The sequence below is a fragment of the Orcinus orca genome, chromosome 11 (genome assembly GCF_937001465.1).
Source record: "Orcinus orca chromosome 11, mOrcOrc1.1, whole genome shotgun sequence".
Taxonomy (NCBI): Eukaryota; Metazoa; Chordata; class Mammalia; order Artiodactyla; family Delphinidae; genus Orcinus; species Orcinus orca.
Genome location: NC_064569.1, coordinates 98,720,530 through 98,738,301, shown reverse-complemented (window position 1 = coordinate 98,738,301; position 17,772 = coordinate 98,720,530). Strand labels below are relative to the sequence as shown.

Here is a 17,772-nt window from a genome sequence, read left to right as displayed (position 1 = left end):
AAACAGCGCAGGGCTCGCTCGTGTTCTCGTTTTCCTCTCGCGAGACGGCGCAAGGCCCTTCCCGCTTTTTTCTGGCCGGCGTGTGAGGACGCGGCAGAGGTGCGGAGGGCGCAGCCATGGGTCGTTTGGAGGTGCTGCTTGTGGAGAACTTTAAGTCGTGGCGGGGCCGCCAGGTTATAGGCCCCTTCAGGAGGTTCACCTGCATCATTGGCCCCAACGGCTCCGGTAACTTGGGACCTAGAACGTCCCCACCTGCCGCGGTCGTCCGGGCCTCTTCCCGCCTGAGGGGACATGAGGGTGGCCTCGCGGCCTGGACTCGGGCTCGACCCTCGCTATCCACCCCGGGGACGGGGGATGGGGTGGGAGGCGACCCTCAGACTCCGCCCAGGGCGGGTTGGAGGTGGCAGGGAGTTGCTTGCCGTCCACCCTAGGTTGACACTAGCCCTCGGCCCCGGACCCCCGGCCCTCGGACAACACCCCCAGGGGCCTGAGCCTCGCCCTCGGCCCCGGACCCCCGGCCCTCCGACAACACCCCCAGGGGCCAGACCCCCGCCCTACCCCCCACCCGAGAGGTTCCACCCTGGACCCTCCTCTCCTACCCCCGCCCTGCCCCCCCACCGTGGGCTTCTTCGGCCCTCAGCTTTGGTCACCTCTCCTCTCCATCCCCTTCCCTTTCTCATCCAAAAAGATTAAGTGGGAGCGAGATCGGGAGGAAGTCATTGGTTCCGAGGAGCCCGAACAACCATTTGGATCCAAGGAAGCTTCGCAGGAATATTGTGAAAATGGCCGCGTTTGTTGAGCTTATTCCCGAGTTCCTGGCCCCGCTCTTTTTGTTTAATCCTCACAAATGGCTATGATCCCCATTTTACAGTGGAGAAAACTGAGGTTCAGAGGGGCCAGATGAGTTTCCGAGGTTGCCCAGTAAGGGGCAGAGTCTGAACTGGAGTTGGGGCCTGGCCAGGCCCCCTTTGGCTCCATGATGGGAAGCTGGGGTAATGAGCAGGGCAGGTGGAGTAGGGCCTAAAAGGATCGTGACCTTGAGAGCCTTCTGAAACCTGGAGTCTCCAGTTTGGCTCTCTTAGCCCAGCTTTCCTTTCTTAGCCTCAGTAAATCAATTTATTTGACAGACATGAATAGGACACTTGAATGTGTGCTTTCCCCGCACACCAAATCTGGAATATAATTACTGTGAAACTATTGTGAAATTTCTGTCGCCTTATAAAAACAGCTGCTGTTGAAGGTTTTCTTTTGCACTTAGTATATGCGAAATAATACCTGAGCTTAGATGCATTCACGTATTTGAAGATTTCCTTGCCTCTTCTATGTAATATATTTCCTCATTTTCATTTTATTCTGTTATCAGAAAACATTGAAAAAATAATTACTGGAATCACTCCTGCACTGGTACCCTAACTAATCTTCTCCACTCTTTTATTGGGAAGTTGCTGAGCCCACCACCAGGGGATTTTCACCTTTTAACTGGTGATTATGTGAAGGGTTGCTCAGTTACATTTTGCAACTCCAAACAGTGCAATACTTGGAATGAGTATCTGCGCAGACTCTTGAACATCGTTTAGTCCACTTGAACTATATGCCCATTACCATTCAAGATCCTGTGAAAATGGTGCTTTGAACTTGTTTAACCTAGTGCCAAACGAGTTTCAAAATAATATTATTTCTTTTCCTAATTTAAAAATACTTTTTGTGATTAACAACATATCTTAACGTGATTGTGAAAATGCCTGTACAAATCCTCTTGCTCTCCCTAGATCCACATGCCCTGGAAGCTCAACTCCCCTCTAGAGAATCACTGGTATCCTAGAGACTATGCATAGAACCGGGTAAAGCCATTGTGGATCATTTCAGCAGTGTCTTCAATACCATCTGTCCACAACAGAAATTTCTGGTTTACTTATTTTTCAATTTTGCCTAAAGTGTTAACATTCTTTTTGCTATATGAAGGCCCAAACTCAATATAGTACTTATCCATGACCGATTTAATGGATGATATTCTATTTGTGTTCATTTGAGCACTTGTTGGTAGATCATCATTTTTAAAAATCTTACAGAATTACTGGCACATTCAGATAGAATTTGTTAAACCAATTGATAATTTCCCATCATGCTCATTTCCTGTTATACTTTAATTTAGTTAGTCATACTTTTTGTAATAATTTTCTATTGTCACTGCCTGCCAAAACTTGACATGTTCTCATTTGTTTGTTTTTATCTATTTATTTTTTAATTTTTTTACTTTTTCAATTTTTTGGCCACGCCACATGGCACGTGGGATCTCAGTTTCCCAACCAGGGATCGAACCCACACCCCCTGCATTGGAAGCATGGAGCCTTAACCACTGGACCACCAGGGAAGTCCCTTGTTTGTTTTCAATAAAATCTAATTTGGGGCTTTTTATAGGTAGCAGAAATTTTTCATTTTAAATTTTAACATTCGTGTTTTCCACTCAGATGCAGCAAATAAATGGTTGTTGCCTATATATAATGTTAGGAGCAAAAGAAGGTGTGTAGATTAAGACAGCTCCTGCTCTGAAGGTATAGGGAGTATAAGAAAATGACACATTAATTGAAATAGAAAGCCAGGTAACACTGTTTATGAAACTTTAAACAAGAAAAATACAACATCTGATTTGGGGAGTTTTGAGCAGGAAGAGGTGAAGATTAGGAAAGGTTTTCTAGAGGAGTTGGCATTTGACCTGGGCTCAAAGCATAAAGAGTATTTTTCCAGGGGTTTGTGAAAGTCTATTTGTGGGGCAGGTAATAGTCCAAATTTGCCAGAATATAGTGCATATTTAGGGAAGTTGTGGGATATAATGGAATTCTGTTGGATAAGTCCTTGCCAGAGTGAAGAGTTTATATTTAACTTTCTGGAAAAAGAAGTTAGACTTTGAAGGATTTTTATCAGTGAACTACCACAAGGGTGCCTGAGTCTATCTAAGGCCATCCTCTCCACTTGTGCTTTGGATCCTGTCCCCTCCTCAGTTCTTTGCTTTTGTAATTATTATCTTTCTCTCTTGAATTGTATCTTTCTCCCTTATTGGATAATTTTCATTGGCATAAATACATACATGCCTTATGAACACTCTCAGGACATCGAGGATCAGTTGATGTGTGAAAAGCAAGTATAGTACAATGTTAATTATAGAATTTAGTGGTGAATATATGGATTTTTACTATGAAATTCTTTCAACTTTCTTGTATGTTTGAAAATTTTATGATGAAATGCTTGGGGGGAAATCCCTTGAACCTCACTGTCTCCTTAGGCTATTGCCCCATTTTTTTTTTTTATCAGTACAGCAAAACTCTCTGAAACCATTGTCTGTAGTTCCATTCTCTTCTCAGCCGCCTTGATTCAGTTCTCAGCCTCAAAGTCTACTGAAATGACACTTATCTAGGTCACTGTTGAGCTATATCTTATAAAAGTCAGCGGTTAGTTCCCTGTCCTCATCCTGTTTGACATTTCAGCAGTATTTCATTCATTTAAAAGTAATTGAGTGCCTACTGTGTGTCATGCACTGTTCTAGCTTGTTGGGGATTCATCAGTGAACATGATATAAAAATTCCTGCCTGTATAGAACTGACATTCAAGTGCAGAGAGACAGACAACAAACTAAATATGAAAAGTATATAGAATATTAAAGTGTTAAGGGTTTTTTTGGGGGGGGTTTGTTTATTTTTTATAAATTTGTTTATTTTTTATAAATTTATTTATTTTTGGCTGCGTTGGGTCTTCGTTGCTGTGTGCGGGCTTTTCTCTAGTTGCGGCGAGCGGGGGCTGCTCTTCGTTGCAGTGCGCAGGCTTCTCACTGCGGTGGCTTCTCTTGTTGCGGAGCACGGGCTCTAGGCACACGGGATTCAGTAGTTGCAGCCCGTGGGCTCAGTAGTTGTGGCTCCCGGGCTCTAGAGCACAGGCTCAGTAGCTGTGGCGCACGGGCTTAGTTGCTCCGCGGCATGTGGGATCTTCCCGGCCCAGGGCTCAAACCCGTGTCCCCTGCGTTGGCAGGCGGATTCTTAAACACTGCGCCACCACGGAAGCCCCTAAAGTGTTAAGTTTTAAAGAGAAACAAGGGAGGGGAATAGTAAATGCTGGGGGTGTTTTAAAAGAAGTTGGTCATGGGAAGGCCTTGCTGTCAAGGAGGCAAGGTAGACCACATTTCATCTCTCCCTCCTTTCCCCAGGTGGTCTTATCCAGTCCCATCCTTAAGCTACTGACTTTCCAAATTATATTTCCAGCCTATAATATTTAGCATTTAGTTTCCTATTTCTAGTAGCCACCTAAAACAATATAATCAGGAAGAGTAGTTAATTTCCTCTCCCCCACCACTACCAAACAACAAACCTGTTCCTTCTTAGGTCTTTACCAGCTCAGTAAAGGGCACAATTTACTCATTTATTCAGACAGAAAGCCAGAGTAATTCTTGATTCCTTCTTTTACCTTCTACACCCCACTTTCCTCATCCAGTTGCCTATAAATCTTAATGACTCTACCTCTGAAATGTATCCAGAATCCAATTGTTTCTTGCCACTCTTCACTATTACAGTTGAAGCTGCTAGAGCTCTCATTTGGACTATCGCTATAATCTCCTAACAGGTCCTTCTGCTTCCTTTTTTGTCTCTGTGCAGTGCATTCTCACTGCACTTGGAGTAAAATCCATATTTCTTACCATGATCCACAAAGCCCTTTATAATCTGACGCCTGTATGTTTCTCTTCTCAAATATTCTCTTCCTCCACATTTACTGTTCTCTGGTCAGAATTGCTTTTTTAGCTTTCCTTACACAGGCCAAGCTCATTGCTATTTCTGGGTTTTAGCATTTTCTGTTCCTTGGACTTAGAATGCCTTTCTCACAGGGTTTCATATGGCTGCTACCTTAATAAATTCTCCATCATCCTTGATAAATTCTCCATCATCCTTGATAAATTCTCCCTGTCACAGCCAATACATTACCCATCATTCCAGTCTGCCTCCTTAATAACCTTGTCCTCTTCCCTCTGTTGCCGCTGCTATCACTTTATTTCACACTCATCATTTCTTCCTTGGATTAATGCAGTCACCTTTTAGCTAAGTTGCCAACCTCTGGTCTTACCCTACTTTAATCCATGTGGCACACTGCTGCCACAGTAATCTTCATTTGTTCCTTCAAGAAAGAAGATTCATTTTATTTTTTTGAGGAAAAGGCATTTGACAAAATTCAATATCCATTTCCATCAATGGTTTTTTTCCAGATGGTGTGATTTTTCAGGTGATTTTTAAAATACTTTTCTGTTTTCCAAAACCCTACATTGAATGGTTTACTGTTCTAATCAGGATAAAAATGTTATTTAAAAAAAACATTTTAGATAATCCAGAATGGCAGCTGAATTCTTAAAAGTAATATTTTATTATTACAAAAGCACTATATATGAATTGTAAAAAATTAGAAAATAAACGAGTAAAAAAGTAAAAACATATTCCCACAATCCAGACAGTACTATTGTAATACCTTAGGACATGTCCATGTAGATCTTTTTCCTTGCAAACATTTTTTTTAATGAAAATGAGGTTATACAATACATACTGTTGTATAACTCACTCTTTTCAAACAATTATCCTCACCTTTCTTAGTGCATTTCATCTGATGCACAGCTCAAATTCACATTTCCTCAGTTTACTCCATAGTGTTCTTTGACCAAACCATTTTCCATCCCAGAATCACATATTGCATCTGATTGTTATATCCCTTAGATCTCTATTAATTTAGCATAGTTCTTTTTTTAATTTATAACAGACTCATTGAAAAGGTTGAAAACGTTTTTCCATAGAATGTTTAGATGTGTCTGATTGCTTCCTTATGATGCAGTTTAGTTTGTTCCTCTATCCCCTCTATTTTTTTGAACTGGAAGATGTCTAAAAAGTTGATGGTTTGAAATTAAAGATTTTTGGCTAGACTTCATTTTAGGTGCTATTGTGTACTTCACATTACCTTATATCACATAATATCTGGTGATGCTAAGATTGACCCCTGGATTAGGGTGGTGACAGTGATCTCTCCATTATACAGTTAGCTGTATGTAACCTTTCTAGCCTAGTGTTCTAGTGTTACTTTGGCATTATACAAATATTCTCTATCAACCATTTACCCAAATGGTTTTAATGCCAATTAATAATCTTGCCTGAGCCAGTATTTCATTCAGGTTTGCAAAACCAGGTTTTTCTAATCCTGTCATGCTTTCTACATTCATTGGATGATATTCCCATATTTAAAAAAAAGTTTTATTTCATTAATTGGGATTATTTGATTAATGTAAAATGCAGTTTGCACTGTAAAATCAGAATAAATGTGTGCCCCTTTTAGTTGGTATTTTCAAAGAAAAGAGTTTTGGGTTTTTTTTTGCAGTATGCGGGCCTCTCACTGTTGTGGCCTCTTCTGTTGCGGGGCACAGGCTCCGGATGCGCAGGCTCAGCGGCCATGGCTCACGGGCCCAGCTGCTCCGCGGCATGTGGGATCTTCCCAGACCGGGGCACGAACCCGTGTCCCCTGCATCGGCAGGCGGACTCTCAACCACTGCGCCACCAGGGAAACCCAGAAAAGAGTTTTAATAGGGCAAATAGTGAAAGTGAGTTTTTCTTTTTTTGTTGTTGGTATCATTATGGACACATGGATTTTGTTTTCACCTTTTATTTGATTTTATTTTTTTTGAATTTTATATTATTTACTTTTTTATACAGCAGGTTCTTATTAGTCATCAGTTTTATACACATCAGTGTATACATGTCAATCCCAATCGCCCAGTTCATCACACCACCACCACACCCCTCCACCGCCACTTTACCCCCTTGGTGTCCATACGTTAGTTCTCTACATCTGTGTCTCAATTTCTGCCCTGCAGACCGGTTCATGTGTACCATTTTTCTAGGTTCCACATATATGCGTTAATATACGATATTTGTTTTTCTCTTTCTGACTTACTTCACTTTATATGACAGTCTCTAGATCCCTCCACGTCTCAACAAGTGACCCCATTTCGTTCCTTTTTATGGGTGAGTAATATTCCATTGTATATATGTACCACATCTTCTTTATCCATTCTTCTGTTGATGGGCATTTAGGTTGCTTCCATGACCTGGCTATTGTAAACAGTGCTGCAATGAACATTGGGGTGCATGTGTCTTTTTGAATTATGGTTTTCTCTGGGTATATGCCCAGTAGTGGGATTGCTGGATCATATGGTAATTGTATTTTTAGTTTTCTAAGGAACCTCCATACTGTTCTCCATAGTGGCTGTATCAATTTACATTCCCACCAACGGTGCAAGAGGGTTCCCTTTTCTCCACACCCTCTTCAGCATATGTTGTTTGTACATTTTCTGATGAAGCCCATTCTAACTGGTGTGAGGTGATACCTCATTGTAGTTTTGATTTGCATTTCTCTAATAATTAGTGATGTTGAGCAGCTTTTCATGTGCTTCTTGGCCATCTGTATGTCTTCGTTGGAGAAATGTCTATTTAGGTCTTCTGCCCATTTTTGGATTGGGTTGTTTGGTTTTTTAATATGGAGCTGCATGAGCTGTTTATATATTTTGGAGATTAATCCTTTGTCCTTTGTCCGTTGATTCGTTTGCAAACATTTTCTCCCATTCTGAGGGTTTTTTGTCTTGTTTATGATTTCCTTTGCTGTGCAAAAGCTTTGAAGTTTCATTAGGTCCCATTTGTTTATTTTTGTTTTTATTTCCACTACTCTAGGAGGTGGATCAAAAAAGATCTTGCTGTGATTTATGTCAAAGAGTGTTCTTCCTATGTTTTCCTCTAAGAGTTCTATAGTGTCCGGTCTTATATTTAGGTCTCTAATCGTTTTTGAGTTTATTTTTGTGTATGGTGTTAGGGAGTGTTCTAATTTCATTCTTTTACATGTAGCTGTCCAGTTTTTCCAGCACCTCTTATTGAAGGGACCGTCTTTTCTCCATTATATATCCTTGCCTCCTTTGTCATAGATTAGTTGACCATAGGTGCAGGGGTTTATCTCTGGGCTTTCTATCTTGTTCCATTGATCTGTGTTTCTGTTTTTGTGCCAGTACCATATTGTCTTGATTACTGTAGCTTTGTATAGTATAGTTTGAAGTCAGGGAGTCTGATTCCTCCAGCTCCGTTTTTTTCCCTCAAGACTGCTTTGGCTATTCGGGGTCTTTTGTGTCTCCATACAAATTTTAAGAATTTTTTTGTTCTAGTTCCATAAAAAATGCCATTGGTAATTTGATAGGGATTGCATTGAATCTGTAGATTGCTTTGGGTAGTATAGTCATTTTCACAATATTGATTCTTCTAATCCAAGCACATGGTATATGTCTCTCCATCTGTTGGTATCATCTTTAATTTCTTTCATCGGTGTCTTATAGTTTTCTGCATACAGGTCTTTTGTCTCCCTAGGTAGGTTTATTCCTAGGTATTTTATTCTTTTTGTTACAGTGGTAAATGGGAGTGTTTCTTTAATTTCTCTTCAGATTTTTAATCATTTGTGTATAGGAATGCAAGAGATTTCTGTGCATTAATTTTGTATCCTGCAGCTTTACCAAATTCATTGATTAGCTCTAATAGTTTTCTGGTGGCATCTTTAGGATTCTCTATGTATAGTATCATGTCATCTGCAAACAGTGACAGTTTTACTTCTTCTTTTCCAATTTGTATTCCTTTTATTTCTTTTTCTTCTCTGATTGCCGTGGCTAGGATTTCCAAAACTATATTGAATAATAGTGGTGAGAGTAGACATCCTTGTCTTGTTCCTGATCTTAGAGGAAATGCTTTCAGTTTTTCACCATTGAGAATGATGTTTGCTGTGGGTTTGTAGTATATGACCTTTATTATGTCGAGGTAGGTTCCCTCTTTGCCCACTTTCTGGAGAGTTTTTATCATAAATGGGTGTTGAGTTTTGTCAAAAGCTTTTTCTGCATCTATTGAGATGATCATATGGTTTTTATTCTTCAGTTTGTGAATATGGTGTATCACATTGATTGATTTGCATATATCAAAGAATCCTTGCATCCCTGGGATAAATCCCACTTGATCATGGTGTATGATCCTTTTAATGTGCTATTGGATTCTGTTTGCTGGTATTTTGTTGAGGATTTTTGCATCTATATTCATCAGTGATATTGGTCTGTAATTTTCTTTTTTTGTCATATCTTTGTCTGGTTTTGGTATCAGGGTGATGGTGGCCTCATAGAATGAGTTTGGGAGTGTTCCTCTGCAATTTTTTGGAAGAGTTTGAGAAGGATGGGTGTTAGCTCTTCTTTAAATGTTTGATAGAATTCACCTGTGAAGCCATCTGGTCCTGGACTTTTGTTTGTTAGAAGATTTTTAATCACAGTTTCAATTTCATTACTTGTGATTGGTCTGTTCATATTTTCTATTTCTTCCCGGTTCAGTCTTGGCAGGTTATACCTTTCTAAGAATTTGTCCATTTCTTCTAGGTTGTCCGTTTTATTGGCATAGAGTTGCTTGTAGTAGTCTCTTAGGATGCTTTGTATTTCTGCGGTGTCTATTGTAACTTCTCCTTTTTCATTTCTAATTTTATTGATTTGAGTCCTCTCCCTCTTTTTCTTGATGAGTCTGGCTAATGGTTTATCAATTTTGTTTATCTTCTCAAAGAACCAGCTTTTAGTTTTATTCATCTTTGCTATTGTTTTCTTTGTTTCTATTTCATTTATTTCTGCTCTGGTCTTTATGATTTCTTTCCTTCTGCTAACTTTGGGTTTTGTTTGTTGTTCTTTCTCTGGTTCCTTTAGGTGTAAGGGTAGATTGTTTATTTGAGATTTTTCTTGTTTCTTGAGGTAGGCTTGTATAGCTATAAACTTCCCTCTTAGAACTGCTTTTGCTGCATCCCATAGGTTTTGGACCATCATGTTTTCATTGTCATTTGTCTCTAGGTATTTTTTGATTTCCTCTTTGATTTCTTCAGTGATCTCTTGGTTATTTAGTAACGTATTGTTTAGCCTCCATGTGTTTGTGTTTTTTACGTTTTTTTCCCTGTAATTCATTTCTAATCTCATAGTGTTGTGGTCAGAAAAGATGCTTGATATGATTTCAATTTTCTTAAATTTACTGAGGCTTGAATTGTGACCCAAGATATGATATGTCCTGGAGAATGTTCTGTGCGCACTTGAGAAGAAAGTGTAATCTGCTGTTTTTGGATGGAATGTCATATAAATATCAATTAAATCTATCTGGTCTATTGTGTCATTTAAAGCTTCTGTTTCCTTATTTATTTTCATTTTGGATGATCTGTCCATTGGTATAAGTGAGGTTTTAAAGTCCCCTATTATTATTGTGTTGCTGTCGATTTCCTCTTTTATAGCTGTTAGCAGTTGCCTTATGTATTGAGGTGCTCCTATGTTGGGTGCATATATATTTATAATTGTTATATCTTCTTCTTGGATTGATCCCTTGATCATTATGTAGTGTCCTTCCTTGTCTCTTGTAACATTCTTTAAAGTCTATTTTATCTGATATGAGTATTGCTACTCCAGCTTTCTTTTGATTTCCATTTGCATGGAATATCTTTTTCCGTCCCCTCACTTTCAGTCTGTATGTGTCCCTAGGTCTGAAGTGGGTCTCTTGTAGACAGCATATATATGCTGTCTTGTTTTTTTATCCATTCAGCAAGCCTGTGTCTTTTGGTTAGAGCATTTAATCCATTCATGTTTAAGGTAATTATCGATACGTATGTTCCTAAGACCATTTTCTTAATTGTTTTGGGTTTGTTTCTGTAGGTCCTTTTCTTCTCTTGTGTTTCCCACTTAGAGAAGTTCCTTTAGCATTTGTTGTAGAGCTGCTTTCGTGGTGCTGAATTCTCTTAGCTTTTGCTTGTCTGTAAAGCTTTTGATTTCTCCATTGAATCTGAATGAGATCCTTGCCGGGTAGAGTAATCTTGGTTGTAGGTTCTTGCCTGTCATCACTTTAAGTATATCATGCTTCTTCCTTCTGGCTTGTAGAGTTTCTGCTGAGAAATCAGCTGTTAACCTTATGGGAGTTCCCTTGTATGTTATTTGTCGTATTTCCCTTGCTGCTTTCAATAACTTTTCTTTGTCTTTAATTTTTGCCATAATTTTTGCCAATTTGATTACTATGTGTCTTGGCATGTTTCTCCTTGGGTTTATCCTGTATGGGACTCTCTGTGCTTCCTGGACTTGGGTGGCTATTTCCTTTCCCATGTTAGGGAAGTTTTCAACTATAATCTCTTCAAATATTTTCTCAGGTCCTTTCTCTCTCTCTTCTCCTTCTGCGACCCTATAATGTGAATGTTGTTGCGTTTAATGTTGTCCCAGAAGTCTCTTAGGCTGTCTTCATTTCTTTTCATTCTTTTTTCTTTACTCTGTTCCACAGCAGTGAATTCCACCATTCTGTCTTCCAGGTCACCTATGTTCTTCTGCCTCAGTTATTCTGCTATTGATTCCTTCTAGTGTAGTTTTCATTTCAGTTATTGTATTGTTCATCTCTGTTTGTTTGTTCTTTAATTCTTCTAGGTCTTTGTTAAACATTTCTTGCATCTTCTTGATCTTTGCCTCCATTCTTTTTCCGAGGTCCTGGATCATCTTCACTATCATTATTCTGAATTCTTTTTCTGGAAGGTTGCCTATCTCCACTTCATTTAGTTGTTTTTCTGGGGTTTTATCTTGTTCCTTCATCTGGTACATAGCCCTCTGCCTTTTCATCTTGTCTATCTTTCTGTGAATGTGGTTTTTGTTCCACAGGCTGCAGGATTGTAGTTGTTCTTGCTTCTGCTGTCTTCACCTTTCTTTTAAATCCTATTATTTTTCTCTCTGGTCATCTATGCAACATTCCATTTCTGAGTCTAGAGCAGGGGTCAGCAAACTATTTCTGAACTTGGCACAGCTTAATCAGGCATTGAAGAACTTCCCAAGTGATCCTCCCTTTCTTGCTGCCTGCTCAGCTGAAGACACTCATTTTGCTTCACAGATGTATTCGCTTCTGTCCTACTCTTGAGCAAGGAGAAGCAGAGAAAACTGAGCAGCTCACAAGGTGGATACTGTTAAAAAAGAAAAAAAAAAGGACACCTAGATTTTCATTGGTGCAGTGTGTTTTGTTTTGTTTTTTTATAAATTTATTTATTTTTAGCTGTGTTGGGTCGTCATTGCTGTGCGCAGGCTTTCTCTAGTTGTGGTGAGTGGGGGCTACTCTTTGTTGCAGTGTGCAGGCTTCTCGTTGTGGCTTCTCTTGTTGCGGAGCACGGGCTCTAGGCACACAGGCTTCAGTAGTTGTGGCATGTGGGCTCAGTAGTTGTGGCTTGCGGGCTCTAGACTTCAGGCTCAGTAGTTGTGGCGCACGGGCTTAGTTGCTCTGCGGCATGTGGGATCTTCCCGAGCCAGGGCTCGAACCCATGTCCTTTGCATTGGCAGGCAGGTTCTTAACCACTGTGCCACCAGGGAAGCCCGGTACACTGTGTTTTTAATCCACCAAAATCATTCTTTTTGATGCTCAGATTTTCATAACTTTAATCAGTGGGAGCTCCTTCAAGCTGCCTCCTGTGTCCTTTGGTCATGACCTCATTAATATTTGAAAGCTTCCTTGCTTTCTAACGTAAGATGTCCCAGTTTTCAGGCTTATCTTCAGTTTTCTCTGCCTCAGACTTGGAATTAGCCACTTCTCCAATGATTTCTGTTTTTTTTTAGAAGTTAAGGTATTAAAGACCGCCATCTGGGAACTAGAATATTCAGTGCATTTGGGTAACAGTGGTTCTGGGTCATTTCAGAGGATGGGGCTAGAAAATGCATAAAGTGCTTTTTCAGATTTGTTCTTTTTTTTTATAATAACAGCTTTATTGAAATGTCATTTGCATATCATAAAATTCATCCTTTTAAAGTGTACACTTCAGTGATGTTTAGTATATTCATAGAGTTGTATAACCATCATCACTATCTAATTCTAGAATATTTTCATTATCCCAAACAGAAACCTTGTACCCATTAGTAATCATTCCCCATTATCTCCTCTCTACCCAGTCCCTGGCAACCACTCATCTACTTTCTGTCGCTATGGATTTGCCTGTTCTGGACATTTCATATAAATGGAATCATACAATATGTGGCACTTTGTGTCTGGCTTTACATTTCCATTGTCAATGAATAAGTGTTCAGATTTCTCCACATCTTCACCAGCAGTTGTTTGTTATTGTTTGTGTGATTTCTTTTAGCCATCCTAGTTGATGTGAAGTGATATTTCATTATAGTTTTGATTTGCTTTTTCCTAATTACTAATATGATTTTGAACATCTTTTCATGTTACAGTAATTTTTAAAATTTGAGTTCATGCTGATATTTTCCCATTCACTTTTTAAAAAAAATTAATTAATTAGGCTGCATTGGGTCTTCGTTGCTGTGCGCAGGCTTTCTCTAGTTGTGGCAAGCAGGGGCTACTCTTCGTTGTGGTGCGTGGGCTTCTCATTGCAGTGGCTTCTCTTGTTGCGGAGCACGGGCTCTAGGCACACAGGCTTCAGTAGTTGTGGCATGTGGGCTCAGTAGTTGTGGCTTGCGGGCTCTAGACCTCAGGCTCAGTAGTTGTGGCGCACGGGCTTAGTTGCTCTGCGCCATGTGGGATCTTCCCAGAGCAGGGCTCGAACCCGTGTCCCCTGCATTGGCAGGTGGATTCTTAACCACTGCACCACGAGGGAAGTCCCTCCATTCACTTTTAACTGTGTTTTCACTGTTCCTTGCTTTTTGTCATTGTAAATATTTTTTCTTACTCTGAAAATCTTATTTCCTAATATGACTAATATAATTACTTATTTGCTTTAACTTAAAATATAAAGAAAACTGTCTTAAACCACCAATAACATTATAAATGATAAAGCAACTGAAGGAAATTTGAAATTCCTTTGTACTTCTTTTTGGTTCTTAGAATGGATCCTACTAAGAACGTACAGTCAGAATTCTGTGATCTGAAGTCCCTTGAAATAAATCATTTCTCAGTATGCCTGTGTTACCAATTTAATATTCAGTTAAGTTTACTTGTTTGTGATTGTTTTCATTTATGGGATTTTTTCAATTTAGGTTTTTTTTTTAAAAATCAGGAATGCATATACATACTTTAAAGGTCAAAACTCTATGGAAAAGTATACACAGAAATCTTGCTTCTACCCCTGCTCCCTGTATCTGTCAGGGTCCCAACAGGAAACAAGTGGCACACTCAAATTAGGACAGTTTGAGGAAGATTTATTTACAAAGGGACTAATTACAAAGGTGTGGGAGGGCTGTAGAGGAATCCCAATGAATAGAGGGATCACACAGCTAGCAGCAGTGGAGCTGCTGCCACCCCAAGGCTCAGAGAGGAAGGAACCCACAAGGAACTTCAAAAAGCCAGTGACCTGGTGTTGAAGGGCACAGCAAGTCAGAAGCCACCTTACAGAGGAAAATAGGGAAGTAAATACCCTGACCTCACTCTTTTCCCTTCTTCCCTCCTGCCAGGGCTCTCCATTGGCCAAATCCAACTAGAAGCTCAAAGGCATGAGAGCTTGTGGATAAAGGCAGAAGCAGGGTGAGGCAAACAGAAGGGGTCCAACTCAGTTTCTGTGTCCCGCTCTTCTTCACCTTCTATACATAACCATTAATTTCTTGATTATCCTTCAGTGTTTCTTTATGCAAATGCTAGGAAATATGTGTGTATTGTTATTCCCAACCCCACATTTTTCTTTAAGTAAAAGTTCGTATTTGGTTTTTTGCTATATATGCTGTTATGTACTTTTCTTTTTTCATTTCCCACTTCCTCTTCTGTTCTCTTGTTGCTGTGTAATTCTCCATTGTGTGGCTACATAGTTATTTCAAGTGGTCCTTTAATTTTTGGACAGTTAAGTTGTTTCCAATCTACTTCTGTTAGAAATGACTTATAATTGTATAATTGTGTATTTGCCATTGTGTAGTTTTGCACATGTATCAGGGAGATAGATTTCCAGAAGTGGAATTGCTGGTTCAAGAGCTAAGTTATAATTTAGTAGCTATTGCCAAATCACCCCCATAATGGTTGTACCATTTTGTACTCCCAACAGTCATTTAATGAGAGGTCCTGTTTAAGAATATGTTTTCAAAATTTTGGATTTTTGCCAGTCTAGTAAGTGAGAAATGGTAGTCAAAACAGATTTAATTTACATTTCTCTTATTATGACTGAGCTCAAGTGTCTTTTCATATGGTTAAGGGCCTTTTGTATTTCTGTTTCTCTGAATTGCCCTTTTATGTTCTTTGCCCATTTTTCTGGTGGGTTGTTATCTCAGAAATCCTTATAAAATGTATCTGAAAACGTCACTGCTATTCCTAAAATCCTTTATGGCTTCAAATAATCTTCAGCATGAAGTTTATTTCTCTCTTATCATTTCCAACCTTGTAAGCTTTGCTCCACCTCTATATTATTACTTACCCTTTTCTCACTGGAATGGTACCTTGCTTTCCCATTTGTACTAATGATCAAGCTATCATCTTTTCCTGGAGTGGTTATGTTTACCTTCAGCACTGCCTCCCCAAACTACTACTTACTCTTTAAAACTTAGCCCAGAATTATCTCCTGCAGAGTCTACTCAGAGTCTCCAGTCGTTAGTGCTTCTCTTAAATGCTTCATAGTTCTTTGTGTTAATTTTATCTTAGAACTTACTATAGTAAGTTATAATTTCCTCCTTTTAGTGGGAAGAGTATAGATTTTGGAATCAGACGCCTAACCCCAAAACATGATTTGTTTGACTTTGAGCCTCTGCTTTTTTACTTATGAAATGCAAATTAAATATCTGTCTCATAGGATTATTGCAAAGACTGAATAAAATAATAGATGTGGAGTGTCTGGCACAAAATGGGGTTCAATAAAAATTGATCATATTCCCCACTGTAAGTACCTTAGGGGAAAATTCTACGTACTGTTTCTTTTTAGCCTGAGTACTTAGGAGAATGCCTGATTAATAGGTGCTCTATAAATGTTTGTAGAATGAATGAATGCATTTGAAGAGGCAAGAGAGTGAAGGTTGAGTCCAGCTAGGAGGCTTTTGGGAGTAAGGAGTACTTAAATAACTAGAAGGATGGTAAAGAAGGAGCAGATTGGAAGAGATATGCAGAGCTGAAATCAAAAAGGAACTTATGGGTCTTCCCTGGTGGCGCAGTGGTTGAGAGTCTGCCTGCTAATGCAGGGGACACAGGTTTGAGCCCTGGTCTGGGAGGATCCCACATGCCGCGGAGCAACTAGGCCCGTGAGCCACAACTACTGAGCCTGCGTGTCTGGAGCCTGTGCTCTGCAACAAGAGAGGCCGCGATAGTGAGAGGCCCATGCACCGCGATGAAGAGTGGCCCCCGCTTGCCACAACTAGAAAAAGCCCTCGCACAGAAACGAAGACCCAACACGCAAAAATAAATAAATTAATTAATTATTTTAAAAAAAGGAACTTACCAGCTGTTGCTAAGAGGGCAAATGAGTGGCAAATATTGAGGTTTTGAGATGGGAGAGTGATACTGTAATTTTTATGTCTTTGAATATTTGGTTCATCTTCATCAAGTGATGATAGTCTAAAAGGTAACTCTTCCAGAATTATTATTTTCCTGATGTTGGTTTTGAATTATTTATAGCAGAGGTTCCTGCTCTGACCATTACAAAACTTAACTTGGTGCATTAATTCATTCATTTTTGCCAACAGGTGGTTGTTAAGCTAGGCACTTAACAAATGTTTCCTGACCATCCTATCTGAAGTTACCTCTCCCAGTTACCCTCTATTTCATCACTCAGTTTGTTTCCTCATGATACTTATAATATATAATTCTTTTTTGTTTATTGTTTGACTTTCTTAATAGATTATAACATTCATTAGACAGAGTTGTATCTCTCTTGTTCTTTTACTGTATCCTTATGACCTAGCACACAAAAGAATTAATGTAATGAATGAATTTGGATGGGGAAGTGTTTATTTTAGGCAGACTTTCAATAAGGATTGACCAAAACCAGTTTCTGTTTAATTCTGTTACTGTCAGACTTAATAATTCAATTGTTCGTTTGGTCCTATATATGTAACCATCTTACAATAGCTCTCAATCTGCAGATTATCAGTTAACCCAAAAAAGCCATGTTTCATACCTGTTAGTTAACTGAGACTTAGTTAAATACATTTGCAGCATTTTTAACCACTTCTAGTTCTTTTTAGAAAGATCATGAACTTCTAAAACTAAGCCATATTTCCAGTGATTGGCAGTATTCTCTTGTTTATGTTGCTTTCCCTGCTTTTGGCACTAGAAATTTAAATTGCTTGTGGATATGAGGGAACGAATGTGAAAAAGAAAGAAAATTAAGTACAGATGGTAGTAGCTGAAATGACATTGCACCTTGGAAATTGTCTTAAACTATCGGCTCATGGTTGGAGAACAGTTTGCCATTTGAGTTGGGAGTCCCCAAGACTACCCCCAGTTTCACTAGGAGGACTCCCAGGACTCAGCATATAGTTGTACCCAGGACTGTTACTCATAACAGCAAAAGGAAACAAAGCAAACTCAGCAAAGGGAAAAGGCACATGAGGAACTCTGAGGAAACCAGGTGCAAAGTTCCATGAATCCTCCCCCAGTGGAGTCACACAGGACAGGCTTAATTCCTCCAGCAACGAGTTGTGACAACACATTGTGAGATGTTGTTTACCAAAGAACCTCATTAAAGACTCAACCCCTAGGGTTTTTATTGGGAAATGGTCACATAAGCACCTCTGCCTAGCACATACCAAAATTCCAGACTCCTACAAAGAAAGCAAGTATTCAG

General features: G+C 39.4%; 1 protein-coding gene across 1 annotated transcript in view; it reads left to right on the top strand.

Moving 5' to 3' along the window:
* Positions 1-74: 74 nt before the first annotated feature.
* SMC1B (structural maintenance of chromosomes 1B) overlaps positions 75-17,772 on the top strand; it is an 85,844-nt gene continuing 68,146 nt past the window's right edge. Inside the window, 1 exon segment of the mRNA XM_049695052.1 lies at positions 75-225. Coding sequence (XP_049551009.1) covers positions 117-225 — 109 coding nt within the window. The 5' untranslated portion in view covers positions 75-116.